The sequence below is a fragment of the Bicyclus anynana genome, unplaced genomic scaffold, assembly GCF_947172395.1.
Source record: "Bicyclus anynana unplaced genomic scaffold, ilBicAnyn1.1 scaffold_29_1, whole genome shotgun sequence".
Lineage (NCBI taxonomy): Eukaryota > Metazoa > Arthropoda > Insecta > Lepidoptera > Nymphalidae > Bicyclus > Bicyclus anynana.
The window spans coordinates 226,786-243,712 of record NW_026441281.1 but is presented as its reverse complement, the minus strand read 5'-3'; the positions used below and the strand labels follow the sequence as shown (position 1 = coordinate 243,712).

The following is a 16,927-nucleotide window of genomic DNA, read 5'->3' as shown; positions in this document are numbered from 1 at the left end:
GAGCCGGCATTAAAAAGCCCAACTTTGAAGTATTTTGTATTAACCATCTTTCCTTCTAATGAAGTACCCAGCAGAATAAAATATATATTTATAGCGTTTCTGTCGGACCGCTGGATTATTATAAGTATGTGATAATATATAAATATAAAATAACTTTCTATAATTAAATGTAAATATATAGGATTCTTTTACATTGGTAGAGCAATGCATATAGGAGTTATACCATAGAGTCATGCCTGAACTAGCCGCTTGTATACTTTGTATTGTACTTTTATAAAAATAAATGTGAATTGTATTGAAAGAAACAATGATAAAGATCCCAGACGCAACAGATGTATAACAAAGTAATATATTAAAAATACTCGTATTATAAATACTAAATAAAGTTTTTCTTAGTAATACTTATAGATATATCCGTAAGCTTAGGTAGAAATATATTGATCATTAGTTTGTCACTGGCCCAACATCGGGAATTCCAAAAACCCGTTCCAAATCTGATTCGGACTTTATTTGATGAACAACTTTACCCTCTCCGTGGCGGGCGAATATTTTTCCAAGTTTTGTCCATGTGAATTTCCACTGCTTTTGTTTCGCAGTTTCTCGTACTAAGTAGAATAGGTGCTTATTTGTTCTAGTTAGCCTCTCGTTTATGTAAAAACGTCTATGAGGAGGGCTATATTCCATACCTTCCGTGATGGTTCCGCGTCGCGTGCGAGCACAACGAAGAAAGTCATCCCGCAGAGAGGGCCGCGACAGCCGCGCTACAATTCGCCGACCTCGCACACCTTCCCTACCTTCAGAACTGTTTTCGTCCTTCTTCCCTACTCTTTCCGCAAACACAATATCATTTTGGCTGAGGGCAACTCCTAATTTAGCCGCCACAGCCGCCACTGTATGGCAAGGATTTTTTCCGCGGGTTTCCGGCAAATTTGTGATCTCTATGTCAGCACGCAGGAGGTCCTGATCGCGGTCATTTATATCCACTTTTAGCTTGGCAACGGTGGATTCAAGCTTTTCGATTTCTTTGCTTTTTTTAGATGGGGCTAAAATTTCTTTTTCAATGTCCAAAAGTCTATCATTCACAGTATCAACGCGCAGGTTACAGGCAGCAATCGAACTTCGGACCTCATTCAACTCTGAGCGGAAATCCTTGATCTCGTTTCTTATATGCTGCAGTTGTTCCCGGATGAGACGCAATTCACGACCCAATTCCACCGATTGAGACATCTCTACATGGACATCTGACTGCATTTCGAGTTCCGTACTCGCTTCATCGCCATCACTGCAAGAGGTTTCCGCCGCTTTAACAGGCGTATCAACATTCCCCTTTTTTGGTCGTTTTGCTAGGCACTCAGGGCATTTCCATAGCTTCGGTAATTTACCATTCTCTACTAGTCCCACGCAGACCATGTGGTATAGACCCTGACAACCCGTACAGTTAGTGGCCCCTGCCGACGATAAGAAGCGACCGCAAGCGCTGCACTTTGGCATATCGATATAATAACTACTGAGTTTCTTCAAAGTATCACTGATATCCGACAGATGTCCGTCGATACGTAATTCTGCTATCTCTTGATTTTTACTTTTTAAAACAACCGTTTTACTGTATATGCATTAGATGGCACTGTGCAGATACAAGGTTAACTAATTTGCTCGTATTTATGTCGGACTTGCGAAGTACCCACTTTTTAAAATTTTTTTAAATTAGCACATTCAAAGAAATCCCGTTTTATCTTGTATCCAGGTAAAGTCTAGTTGAGATAACAATGTCACTTATTCACTTATAGTTTATACACAAACTGTACTTGTTAAATGTAGTTAAACACACGTAATTTAATTTTTAACTGCGATAAAACGCGGGACGCTGTCTTGCACCGATCACGTCCGTGACGTCACTCTAGATCTTAAATTCCGACCTATCATCAGCATAGCCGGACTGGCCCCTGTTGCGCAATGTACACTATTTCTATAGTTAAAAAGAAAACTAAGGAGTTTCTCATTGACATGTTTTTGGCATTTACCTTCAGATAGAATGCATTTTATCATTTTTTTACATGTTTTTACAGAGTTCTCTGCCTGTCCATTGCTAGCTGGATGATAGATACGTCTTTGTCGGTAGGGTGGTAACTAGCCACGGCCGAAGCCTCCCACCAGCCAGACCTGGACCAATTGTGGTGGTCACACACACATAGATTGTAAATGAAAATGCTACTTAAGCATTTTCGTAATTATGACGAAGTCAATACGGGCGGTTTGTCGCCAGTCGTTACCTAACCGTTGTAACTGATAGTCAATATAAGTGTTTTATCAGTGGAGCCTACTATTATTTATCACCCATAACCGCTACCCGGGACACGACATACCTTACTCAAACCCAAATATATAAGTATCCAAATAGTACTAAAGTGGTACAAAAGTGGTGACCCGACTCGGTTTTATTAGCGGTTATTTTGCACGGGTAGCAACACGTAACGACTCACACATTGGAATTTAAAATGGCTCAACCAGAGGTGTCAGTTTCCGGCGTGTCTGTATCGGCGAGAATTCCTGAATTTTGGACGGATTTGCCGCGACACTGGTTCATACAGGCGGAGGCAGTGCTACACCCGCAGAAGATGTCTGACGAGGCAAAATTTCAGTTTGTCATATCGAAATTAGGAAAAGACGTTATACAACAAGTGACAGACATATTAGTCAAACAGCCGGAAAATGGTAAATATGATACATTAAAAACAAGATTACTTGACATTTATGAGGAGTCAGAAAATAGAAAGGTACAAAAATTGATATCTGAAATGGAGCTTGGCGACCAGAAGCCATCGCAGTTGCTGAGGAAAATGCAAGAGCTGGCAAGTGGCAAAGTTACAGATGAAACCCTTACCATCCTTTGGCAAAACCATTTGCCGGGATGGGTGAGAGGAATACTCACGGCATCAGGTTTAAGCGATATTAACGCTTTGGCCAGAATGGCAGACAAGGTGACAGAAAATGCAATGCCTATACAGGGGGTGGCCGCAGTACGGAGTGCAAGGAGTGATTCTCCAGATGTCATAGCGGAGATCCACAAGCTAGGCGAACGACTAAGAAAAATTGAAAATTCCCAGCGTAGCGGTGGGAGAAGCCGATCACGGTCACACGGCGCGCCACGTACGCGCAACACTAGCGGTAGCAGGAAGAGGACACCGGCAGATCCAGACTGGCTTTGCTACTACCACTATAAGTTTAGAGCCCGAGCACACAAATGTGTTCAACCGTGTACGTGGAAGACATCGAACCAGCCTACTGGCAGTGCGGAAAACTAGCTTCGGTCCTGTCTGCAGCGGGAGGCTGTGACCCATCGATAAATTACCGCTTGTGTATAACTGACGAAAACAGTAAATTACGGTTTTTAATAGATAGTGGTGCTAATGTGTCGGTGTTACCCCGGTGGGCAGTGCGCGAGAAAAATAGAGCGTGCGAGGACTATAGACTGTATGCCGCGAACGGTACACCTATTAAGACATTTGGGTTGCATAGTTTAGTATTAAATTTAAAGTTAAGGAGAGCATTTCGGTGGACATTTATAGTTGCTGACGTTAGACAGCCTATAATAGGAGCCGATTTTTTAACTAAGTATAAGTTAGTGGTAGATTTTAGTAAACGGAAACTAGTGGATCAGGTAACAAATTTTAATGTTATTGCTAGTATGTCACAGTGCATGGAAAGTTCAATAACTACAATTCATAATCAACACCCACATTATAGTTTGTTAGCTAAATATCCAGATTTAACTAAACCGGTATCTTTTAAGGAAGTTCCTAAGCATAGCGTTTGTCATCACATCGAGACGAACGGTCCGCCTGTTCAATGTCGAGCAAGACCGTTACCGCCAGACCGATACGCTAAGGCTAAAGAGGAATTTCGGGTAATGTGCGAAATGGGAATATGCAGACCCAGTAAAAGCGCGTGGGCAAGCCCTCTGCATATAGTGCTTAAAAAAAATGGGCAGATAAGGCCATGTGGTGACTATAGGCGCTTAAATGCTATTACTAAGCCCGATAGTTACCCTATACCCAGGTTACGCGATTTCACGTACTTACTCGCTGGTAAGAAAATTTTTTCACGGTTAGATATAAACAGAGCTTACAATTGCATACCAGTTAACGAGATGGACATTGAAAAGACGTCTGTGTCAACCCCTTTCGGGGCTTTCGAGTTCATCAGACTTCCTTTTGGCCTTCGAAATGCTGGCCAAAGTTTTCAGCGTTTTATGTGTCATAGCGTACTCCCAGACTTAGATTTTTTATTCGTGTATATAGATGATATAATAATTGCAAGTAACAACGTCGACGAGCATAGAAAACATTTAGAGGAAGTATTTAGTCGCTTAGAGAAGTTCGGTATTACTCTGAATATATCAAAGTGTTGTTTCGAACAGACAAAAATGGAGTTTTTAGGCCATGAAGTAACAACGGAAGGGATTCGTCCACTCGACGAGAAGGTGAAAGCCATCATCGAGTTTCCGAGGCCAGCTACTGTGGACCAACTCCGGAGATTTTTAGGTATGTTAAATTTCTATAGATCACACATACCAGGTGCCGCTGAAAAGCAGTCTGAGTTGGATCGCTATTTAACGAATACAAAAAAAAAAGATAAGTCAAAAATCGCTTGGACTGATTCAGCAAACGCTCAGTTTGAGCAGTGTAAACAGAGCCTAAGTGACGCCGCGACGTTAACGTATCCTGCGATAGACAAACCTTTGGCGCTTATGACGGATGCTTCAGAGTCATGCATGGGTGCGGTTCTACAGCAAAGAGAAGGTAACGTATGGAAACCTATTGCTTATTTTTCTAAAAAGTTCTCGGAAGCACAAAGGAAATATAGTACCTATGATCGAGAGTTATTAGCCATTTATTCGGCGATAGCTCACTTTCGATATATGATAGAAGGTCGTAATTTTATTGTGTATACTGACCATAGACCTCTAATTTATGTTTTTTCAAAGATAGGTAGCGTGAAAGAGCTACCTAGGCGAGCTAGACAGATAATGTTCATTAGCGAATTCACTACGGACATACGCCACGTGAGCGGGTTAGATAACATAGTAGCTGACACTTTGTCCCGCGTGGAAGAAATTGTTTGTCCTACGGTCATTGATTTCACGGAACTCGCACGTGTACAAAATGATGACGAAGAGTTAAGCGAACTAAAGAAAAAAATACAATACAAAAACATCGTGATGCCAGGCACCGATAGTTGCGTTGTTTGCGAAACATCGACTAATAAGGCCCGACCATACTTACCGGAAAGTTTTAGACGTATCGCTTTCGATGCAATTCATAGTTTAAGTCACCCGGGTATTCGCGCTACCAACAAAATGGTTAGAGATAGATACTTTTGGGTAGGTATGAATAAAGATATCCGAAGATGGGCTAAGGCCTGTATCCCATGTCAACGATCTAAGATTCAAAAGCATACTGTATCCGATTTAGGTACTTTCGAGAAAGTAGATCGTTTTAGTCACTTAATGATTGACATAATAGGCCCTCTCAATACATCACCCGAGGGATATAGATACTGTTTGACTATGATAGATAGAGGTACGCGTTGGCCAGAAGCTGTCCCAATTAAAGAAATCACAGCTGAAGTAGTAGCCAAAGCTCTTTATGAAAACTATATAACGCGTTTCGGAGTATTTTTTAAGTGTACTTCCGATCAAGGTCGTTGTTTCGAGAGTAATCTTTTCAAGCAACTCATGAATCTTATGGGTATTGAAAAGATCCGCACTACCGCTTATCACCCGCAGAGTAATGGGATGATAGAACGGTGGCACAGATCTTTAAAAGCAGCACTTATGGCTAGACTGTCAACTAAAAGTTGGGTAGAAGAACTACCAACCGTTTTACTAGGTTTAAGAGCCGCTGTACGGGCAGACACTAATGTTAGTTGTGCTGAAATGGTATACGGCACAAGTATTAGGCTGCCAGGTGAATTTTATGATATAAGTAAGGATAACATTTTAGATAGCTCTAGTTATGTAAGCAAATTAAAAAGTATAATTAATGATTTAAAACCTGTTAAAAGGGTCAATAAAGACTCGAGAAAAATTTTTGTTCACCAGGATTTACACACTTGTGACAAAGTATTTATCAGGAACGACGCGGTGCGTAAGCCTCTCCAAGCGCCTTACGACGGTCCGTACCGAGTAATTAGCAGGACAGAGAAAGTTTTTAAGGTCCAATTACCCACACGTCAGGTTATAGTTTCTATAGATCGGTTGAAACCAGCTTATATTTTGGAGGAAAACGATAATCCCCAAAATACTATGTCGTCAAAAACTACGGAACCGATTTTAAAAAAGAAAGTCACAGTGTGTACGGTCCCTTATAATACCAACGGTGTAAAATGCAAAACAACGAGCAGTGGTCGCGTCAGCCGCGTACCTGCACGTTATGCTTAGTTGCATTATTGTTAATTGTTTCGTCATGTTTATAATTTTAAGAAATGATTTATATTTTATCACGTAGTACCAAAATTTTTTCTAGAATAAGTAAATACATATTAGTTGTGCAATGTTAAAGTAAAAACCATATTCTGTTTAAAGTAATTGTATTTGAAGGTGTTCTACAAAATTGTTTACATAATATTACACTTATACAAATTTTACATTGTCATTTATATATATATATTTTTTTTGTTTTAATTTTTTTGTTAGCTTTACAGAGTTCATTAGTTTAAGTGTAACAAGTGTATGCTCCTCGTGAAACGTTTTGTCAGCATTGTGCTTATAGTGTTAAGAATGAAACACCCCTATACTACCTATACATCGTTTTCTGTAAAAAAAAAAAAAAAAAAAGGGGGTGGAATGATGTGGTGGTCACACACACATAGATTGTAAATGAAAATGCTACTTAAGCATTTTCGTAATTATGACGAAGTCAATACGGGCGGTTTGTCGCCAGTCGTTACCTAACCGTTGTAACTGATAGTCAATATAAGTGTTTTATCAGTGGAGCCTACTATTATTTATCACCCATAACCGCTACCCGGGACACGACATACCTTACTCAAACCCAAATATATAAGTATCCAAATAGTACTAAAGTGGTACAAAAGTGGTGGTGGAGGCGCCGGGTAGCGGTTATGGGTGATAAATAATAGTAGGCTCCACTGATAAAACACTTATATTGACTATCAGTTACAACGGTTAGGTAACGACTGGCGACAAACCGCCCGTATTGACTTCGTCATAATTACGAAAATGCTTAAGTAGCATTTTCATTTACAATCTATGTGTGTGTGACCACCACACAATTAAGAAAATCTCAATCGGCCCAGCCGGGGATCGAACCCAGGACCTCCGTTTTGTAAATCCACCGCGCATACCACTGCGCCACGGAGGCCGTCAAAATAGATATAAAAATTCTTGAATCACGTTATATTTCTTATTTTTTTATGATTTATGAACAAGTTTTAAAACGACAACTCTATAATAACGGATTATCTATACAAACTTTCAACCCCTTTTATTTTTATTTTAGGATGAAAAAGTACCCAATGTTTTGCTCCAAAGTCCCATTTACCATTATACCAAAATTCATCTTGATCGTAACAGACAGACAGACTTACTTTCGCATTTATAATATTAGTATAGATGAAAGTATATCAGACAGTTATATTCAAACCTTAGCTCCCTTTGCACACATTGTTCACAGAGCATGTCTGCTGTTTTGGCGTCCTCTCCTTTCTTGAATTTGTTTGGTGGAGCTGAGAACAAAATAAAAGATCGCAAAGCCATAACATAGACGTGTGTTTTGTACAAACAAAACAAGGAAATAATAAATAAATAAAAGTTACTAATTCAACAAAATGGAAAGTTAGGATAAGTACCTAGCCCATCCAGCTAATAGATTTGAGAACAGTTGCATTTAGTATTCATTTGAGCCAAATACTCAGAAACAATTTTGACTACAATAAAGCAAACCTAGAAGTTATCACTCAATGGAGTGATTTTTAATTAGGGTGATACTTATACCAGATGGGGCTATGTTTGAATATATTGATTTTTATGATACTTTCGGGTAAATAAGGTCAATGTTGAATAATTTATACATAAAAAGCAAAGATTGTCCGGATATTTGCAAAATAAATAAGATTATAAATCTAAAAATCTTTAATCGTAATTAGATGGAAATCCATACAGTTTTAACTTCCTTGCATTAAATGTGACATTTTTCAATACATGAACTATAAACGCACAAATAACAAAGATATTACGACGTCATTAAATCGTACAATTTTAAATGGGGCGTTTTTCAGGGATCCGCGGCAGCGCCGCAAATCTGACCCCTTAAATCCCTGTTGCTCCGAAAGTAATGGTCGCAGATACCCTGTTACTTTTACAAAATCGCTTTACTTTATTATTAGCACACTCCTAATTTATATACAATTTAAAAAACTGTCATCATCCCTATTATAAATAACGTCAATGATGTCCTTCACTTCACTTTCGCCATAATGTGTTTCACATATGAAAATGAAAACTCTACTGCAGTTAAATTGCAAAATTTACAAAATTAAAAGATACATTAATTAAATACCAATAATTTCAATATATTATTAAAGATTGTCGGTATGGTGGCAGGCATCCACTGATCTGCATTGTGCGTTCGGATGCATCGCATCAAACAGATTTATTTTAGCAATCAAATTATCAGCCTTCATAAAACAAAGTATGTCTGGTTATTGCAGGCCCTTAGTCTATCACAATATCTCCAAACTGAGATAGTTGAATGAAAATTGAACCATATAATTTAGTTTTCTATAATCGCTTATACTACTAACAGTGCTCTTAAAAGCTGTTTAGTGTAATTTTTATTTGCCTTTTTTAATGCTATGTACAGACAAAATGTACAGACTTTTGATATTACAATCACTTTGCCAATTTAAGGATAATAATATATTTATGCATTATGTTAAAGTATCAGTCTAGATCATTGCATAGATCACAACATAAGATCTTAAGGTCATACTAAAATGCTTTACCTGTTATAGTTTCATCATCTGGTTTCCTTTTACTTGTGCCACTTGCCTGTTGGCTATGCATTGCCATTAATGGTGGTGGTGGTTTACTAGCATCATATCTGAAAAAAATTACAACTGAGTTAAAATTATTAATTTAGGATTAAGGTACATTCAAATAATCTTATTAAATGTAATGTAAATCTCCTTTTACAGTATACATATCTGTACTAATATTAGAAAGCTGAATACTTTCAGTGATAGATAGCCCATTTTTCGAGGAAGGCTATATTACATTTTCAAAAAATTAGGGATCCTTATCAAAATGAGGATATTATAGAGATAAGATTTGCTTTTTACAGTATGTCAATTAGTCATATAGTTTCAGAGATAATAAAAAATTTCTAAAAGACGAAAAAATGCCGCTTAAAGACGCCCCGCGGTTTCATCCACATAGTTCCTGTTCCCGTAGGAACACGGAGTAAAATCAAAATCGGTCCAGAGAGTACACCCTACAACCATACGAACTTTACCTATTTATAATATTGACATTTATAATATTGGATTTTCCTTGGTCATCGCACCACGCTCAAAGGGCTGGATCGGTTTTGCTGAGGGTAGGGGTAGGGTAGGGATAGGATATGGGTAGGGTATTGGTAAGGTAGGGAAGATGTAGGGTAGGGTAGGGGAAGGATAAGGGAAGGATAGGGAAAGGATAGGGGTAAGGTAGGGATAGGGTACGGGTAGGGTAGGGGTAGGGGTAGGACAGAGGTAAGGTAGGGGTAGGGTAGGGTAAGGGGCAGAGTAGGGTACGGTAGGGCTGTATAGGTTTAGTTTGGTAGGGTAAGTTAGGGGTAGGGAAGAAATGCACATAAGTGAAAGCGAAACTTCACCGGGTCCGCTATTGAATAGAATGTTTTGTAATAGGGGTTGAAAGTTGACATCGATTTTTACGCGGACGAAGTCGCAGGCATCCGCTAGTACTATACTAAAGCCATACTCGAGGAGTACCGTTTACCAACAAACAAATTAAAAATGAGGGTAGTCATTTCACACCTATTTATAATTATAATTAACTTGTTCTTAAATTAATGAAAACACAATTGATTAATAAGCTATAGTTACTATATTTTGAATAATATTTTATAGAAAAACGAGAGAGACGAATATCTTAGCATTCCATGGATTCACCGTGCAGGTGCCGGGTCCATCTCGTGGTAGAGAGAAAAACACCAAGCAAAGTCCAGGACTTGTGACTACTAGATGTAGAGTTAAGGAATTCCTTGACAATCGATCAACACTCCCCTTCTCTGCTCGTGTTGTTCTCCCTACCTATCCAAAGGGGGATGACCATTCCCGGCCCAGACCTTTCGTCTCCGCCCCGCACTTTACATAAAACTAAAAAATACTTGATAATTTTTGTTTAATAATAAATGAATTACTTTATCCTTATCGGTTTGCTATAACTTTCCCCAAAAAATACAAATCAATCAAAATCAAAATCAAAAATCATTTACTTCAAGTAGGCTCAGTTTACAAGCACTTTTGACACGTCAGTTGACTATTTGTAAAGATTCTACCACCGGTTCGGAAGGCAGGTTCTGCTGAGAAGATACCGGCAAGAAACTCAACTTTGCTCTTTTGAAAAAGTCATACAGTATTATAATTTACAATTGATAAGAGTTACAATTTCTTATAGTTTTATTTCCTGTGTGAAGGTGGAAGCTGATCCAATGGCCTCCAAGCGCTTTTATCTTTAAGGAACTCATCAATGTTGTAGTAACCTCGACTAAGTAAATGTTTTTTAACACATTGCTTAAAGCTATGCATTGGCAGGTCCATCACAGTTTTGGGGATCTTGTTATAGAAGAGTACACCCAAACCTACAAAAGATTTTTTTACTCTTTGGAGACGATATGCAGAAATAACTAACTTATGCCCGTGTCCAGTAAGACGTGGGTTTAAATCTCCTTTTCGTTTGTACAAATTAATATTTTGTCTTACATATACTATACTGTTATATATATATTGACAGGCTACTGTTAGTATACCTATTTCTTTAAACTTTTGACGAAGGGACTCGCGTGATTTTAATTGATATATTGCTCGAATTGCTCTTTTTTGAAGTACAAATATAGATTGTATATCGGCAGCCTTGCCCCACAATGAAATACCGTAAGACATTACGCTGTGAAAGTACGCAAAATAAACGAGCCTAGCTGTATCAACATCAGTGAACTGTCTTATTTTTCTCACTGCAAATGCCGCTAAGCTATGTTTACCAGACAGTTTTTCTATATGAGCACCCCACTGAAGTTTACAATCCAAGGTCACTCCCAGGAAAACTGTGGAACTCTCCATTTCCAGTGTATCACCATCGATCATTATAGACTTTTCTAATTTTATTACATTTGGCAATGAAAACTCAATACATTTAGTTTTCTTGGCGTTTAAAAGTAGATTATTTGCAGTGAACCAATGCGACACATGCGACATGGCACGGTTTACGTCGTCAGAGTTATCTTTATTCTTTACTCTCTCTCTCTCTCTCACACACACACACACACACATGTTTTTATGTCTTTAGTTTTAGTTATACCCACTATTTTTTTTTTTTTAATTCTTTACAAGTTAGCCCTTGACTACAATCTCACCTGATGGTAAGTGATGATGTAGTCTTAGATGGAAGCGGGCTAACTTGTAAGGAGGAGGATGAAAATCCACACCCCTTTCGGTTTCTACACGGCATCGTACCGGAACGCTGAATCGCTTAGCGGTACATCCTTGCCGGTAGGGTGGTAACTAGCCACGACCGAAGCCTCCCACCAGCCAGACCTGGACCAATTAAGAAAATCTCAATCTGCTCAGCCGGGAATCGAACCCAGGACCTCCCGTTTTGTAAATCCACCGCGCATACCACTGCGCCACGGAGGCCGTCAAAGTATGATTAATTATAAATATCTTTAATTACGGCTTGTTATGGAAGAGCGGAGTCTTCTGTCACAGGAGTGTACAACTCTTAAAAGAAGACTGTAGCCTTTAATTATTTGTTACTGATTGATATTAACGAAATAAACTATTTTTATTTGTTTATTCTTCCGGTAACTTTTTTCTTTAATCCGATATAACTAAATCAAATTCTATATATTTCTATGTATGTATAAATAGTATACATATTGTAGATAATATATTATGTTTACATAATACATTGACACAAAATTGCAACCGTCCGCAATTTTGTCCGGGTGAAAACGCAATATCATGACAAACTACTTGTATAAACCTTCTTCTTGAACCACTTTATTTATTATTGAAAACCAATAAAAACCATTGCGTTGTGTGAAAGATGGTGAAAACAATGACGTGTTATTCTAGTAATAAAATTATTCAATTAGAAATCGATACGAAGTTATTCGATTTTTCGTGTTTCGTATGGCAACATCGATTTGACTTTTGGACAAAAAAATCGGTACTAAAGTCCGAATCACCCTGTATATATATATATATATATATATATATATATATACAGGGTGATTCGGACTTTAGTACCGATTTTTTTTTTCGTGGTTCAGTATCATTAATAGAACATAAATCTACAAACAGTTCGATACATTTTATGTATTTTTTTTTATCAATTTATGTCTCAGAAATAACAAAATAATGGACACATTACCAAACAAACTGCGCAAATGCTGGCGGCACTTTGTAAGACGCCGACAAAGAAATACCGGCCGTAGGCATATCGCTTCCGCTTCGACTGACGGGGGTGGCAGAGGTGAGGGGATCGAAAAATCCCTGAGGACGCCTACCGAATTGCCGATGGGCGACCGACCAGTGACAGACAATCTGCCGTCGCTTGCGCATTTACTATGTCGGGATTTTCAAATCGGGACTATTAAAAAATGGGGCGAGAGATCACCGACAGTATTGAGCTTCTAGGTATTACAATATCGTCCAAGCTCAACTTTGGAGAATGCATTGAGTCCAAAGCAGAAATATATATATATATATATATATATACAGGGTGATTCGGACTTTAGTACCGATTTTTTTTTTCGTGGTTCAGTATCATTAATAGAACATAAATCTACAAACAGTTCGATACATTTTATGTATTTTTTTTTATCAATTTATGTCTCAGAAATAACAAAATAATGGACACATTACCAAACAAACTGCGCAAATGCTGGCGGCACTTTGTAAGACGCCGACAAAGAAATACCGGCCGTAGGCATATCGCTTCCGCTTCGACTGACGGGGGTGGCAGAGGTGAGGGGATCGAAAAATCCCTGAGGACGCCTACCGAATTGCCGATGGGCGACCGACCAGTGACAGACAATCTGCCGTCGCTTGCGCATTTACTATGTCGGGATTTTCAAATCGGGACTATTAAGAAATGGGGCGAGAGATCACCGACAGTATTGAGCTTCTAGGTATTACAATATCGTCCAAGCTCAACTTTGGAGAATGCATTGAGTCCAAAGCAGAAACAGCTGGTAAGAAGCTCGGTATCCTAAATAAGGTGAAGCGCTACTTCACGCCGGAACAGCTTCTTACTCTTTACCAAGCTCAGGTTCGTTCGTGCATGGAGTACTGCTCCCATTTATGGGATGGATCGGCCAAATACCAGCTTGCTGCTCTGGACTCGGTGGATCGCCGAGCTAGAAGGCTCATCGGTAACGAGGCGCTAACTAATGCGAAATTGCAATCATTGGAGCATCGCCGAAAAGTTGCCTGTCTGTCGGTGTTCTACAGGATTTATTTCGGAGAGTGCGCTCAGGAACTTTTCGATCTAGTTCCCTCTTCACCTTTTTACCATAGAACTGCCAGGCATCGCAGAGGTCTGCATCCATACGTAGTTGATGTCCCCTGGACTCGTACGAAGCGTTTCGGTTCTTCGTTCCTGATCCGCACTGCGAAATTATGGAATGCCCTTCCAGCTTCCGTTTTCCCTACCACCTACAACATGGGTATATTCAAGTTAAGAGTGAATAGGCATTTTCTAGGCAAGCGCGTTCCACCTTAGGCTGCATCATCGCTTACTGTCAAGCATGATTGCTGCCAAGCGCTAGCCTATATAACGTAAAAAAAAAAAAAGAGTGTATTTGCTCAGCAATGAACGCCTTCGTGCAGCTTGCACAATGTACGAGTGAGTGTTCCTAGGCCACGAGCCCAAGGAATCCTGAACCCCGCAGTGCCTAATGTGAGGAACAAGTGTTTTAAATAAACTAAATGAAAATTTTATTAAAACGTGCTCGGTTGTGCCTTGAAAGGAATGGACTTCATTTCGAACAATTGTTAAAATACAGTGATTAAAATTTTCAAATTAACAAAAACAAACTTAGTAAGTAGATATCATTGATGAATGTAAATATGTTGATTACAATTTTTTAAATACGCTTTTAATGCAAAAGTTTGCGTAATAATAATCATCATTTGTATTTCATTATTTCAATCGAAAGTTCATAGTTTTTATTATTATTATTACGCATGCACTTCAGGCATTATTGATGGTCCTAAGCCCAATAAAGTATGAAAGGAATATCGGTACTCAGCTCAAAAGTGACGACCTTTAATTATTATAAAAATAATAGGTATCAAACAAAAATAAAATAAACGCACAAAGGTCAACAACGGCCCTCGGCGCGGGCGCTCGCTAACCTACCTACCAGCTGATTTTGTAGTTGCCTATTACCCAGTACAGCGATAGGGTGACCCTCAAATTCTGTTTAAACGTAAATAACTTTAGCTAACGATAACTTTGTTATTTTTGAGTTAAAAAAAAAAAGAAAAAATACGTGTTCATTAAATTTTGTTTATGTACAAAATATAAAAATATCCGTACTTAAAAAAATTTCTTCCTGTATATATATATTGATTTTATGGCTTGCTGCTGTACCAATTGGGTACAATTTACTTCGCCGATGTCACGTGGTAAGGAAGACACACTTTTATAGAGGTTGATCGGTGTAAGCTGGAAATCAAGTATTAATTATTATTAACCAGCATAATTTTGACATTGTATATAGCGGATTTTTTTTTTAACCTTTTGTTAGTTCAGTTGTCACACTTCTGAAAAAACACAAAATTAATATTGTTAGTAGACATAATATTTACAACTTAAGGTTACATTTAATATATTTACATATAAATTTACAATAGGACTTACGTTTTGGGGCAGCTAGGGGGTTGAAGAATGCAATTGCGTATGATTTTATACTTATTTAATAAGAAATTTTGCAATATAATAATTATTACAACTAACTATAACTAAATAATGAATCGCGATCGGAGATCGATCTGAATTCATAAATTATAACTAAGATCTGCAATCGATCTATTACATTATATAAGTAAAACCTACACCTAACCTATACCTAAATGACTACCGATCGACGATCGACCAAGTAATCATGATCGCTAGCTCTTAACTTTAGAGCAAACCGCGGTTGACGTCAATCAATGTAGGCCGATGCTGATCTTGCGCCTCGTGCAGATGGTACCATGTGAGAGGTTTATAGGCCAACTCTTATTATAGCTAGCAACTCTTGTTATAGCTGGACGTAACATAGGGACTAAACACAGACATTAACAAACACTCAACATTTAATAAACACTCAACATTCCCACACAGCGTGGGAATTTAGGAGGAAGAACATCATATAGGGGGTGGAGAAGTTTAGGGCAAGAGAGCCTTCGTCCAAACCACATTCGCACAGAGAGTGATCTCTCACTCTAATTTTATTCAAGTGGAATGGTGTACAGGCATGACCAAGTCTTAAACGGGATATAGGAGGTAACCCATCTGACAGCATACCTATGGTGAAAGAACCAAGGTCGCTTGGGTATATCTGGTTGAATTGAGGTATAAAATTTACCTTTAAAGGTTTTTGAGTGGTTCCAAAATGATTGCCAAGATTTATCTAAATGGTTTTTTGCTAAGGTACTGCCTTAGCACAAGAGTCCGCAGATTCATTACCAGAGATGCCGGAGTGACTGGGTATCCATACTAGAAATATAGACAAGCCGATTTGATGACATGAGCAGAAAAAACAACAGAGCTTCCCTAATCTGTAGTATGATAGGAAATTTTGACTTACTTCTAAAAGGGTTTTCCCTTATGGAATACAAGCAGCTAAGGGAGTCAGTAAAAATAACAGTTTGTTTTATGTTATGGGATCGGGCAAACAGGATTGCCTCTAACAAGGCAACAGCCTCTCCTGTGAACACCGAGGTTTCTAGAAAGAAAAAAAAGAAGTGTGTATGTTGGACACACACACATAATACACAAAAGACAACAAATACCTAAAACAAAAGAAAGAAATTTTAAAAATATAGTAAACTAATAATTTAAAGATATTAAACTAATGATTAAATTAAATCCAAAAAAATGATGTGTGTGGTACCAAAATGGTCTCCACTCAGCATGTGCTACGCTAGTGATGGATGCACCAGCGCAGCGCTGGTCTTCCGTGGAGCCATGTGGTGACGCGGGCGGAAACAACAAGAAGAAGTGTTACTAATTAATAATTAATAATAAGAACATAATAAATAATTATATATATATATATATACTAGCGGACGCCCGCGACTTCGTCCGCGTAAATTTCGATGTCAACTTTACTACTACCCCTACCCTACCCTACCCCTACCCTACCACTACCCCAAACCTACCCCTACATCTACCCTACCCCTACCCTACCCTACCCCTACCCTACCACTACCCCAAACCTACCCCTACATCTACCCTACCCCTACCCTACCCTACCCTTACCCTACCCTACCCTACCTCTACCCCCACCCTACCCCTACACTACCCCAAACCTACTCCTACCCTACCCCTACCTTACCTACACCCTACCCCCATCCTACCACTACCCCCATCCTACCCCTACCCTCCCCGTACCCTATTTCTTTCCTACCCCTA

At 38.7% G+C, this 16,927-nt stretch overlaps 2 protein-coding genes across 2 annotated transcripts; one reads left to right on the top strand and one right to left on the bottom strand.

The window, feature by feature from the left end:
* Positions 1-383: 383 nt before the first annotated feature.
* Positions 384-1,571, bottom strand: LOC128199834 (uncharacterized). Its single transcript, XM_052891008.1, has one exon. It carries the CDS (start codon positions 1,489-1,491, stop codon positions 445-447), a length of 1,047 nt encoding a protein of 348 aa, XP_052746968.1. The 5' UTR covers positions 1,492-1,571; the 3' UTR covers positions 384-444.
* A 924-nt stretch (positions 1,572-2,495) lies between these two features.
* Positions 2,496-3,801, top strand: LOC128199831 (uncharacterized). The gene is made up of 2 exons (XM_052891003.1): positions 2,496-3,105; positions 3,791-3,801. Exons 1-2 carry the CDS (start codon positions 2,496-2,498, stop codon positions 3,799-3,801), a joined length of 621 nt encoding a protein of 206 aa, XP_052746963.1.
* Positions 3,802-16,927: the final 13,126 nt, after the last annotated feature.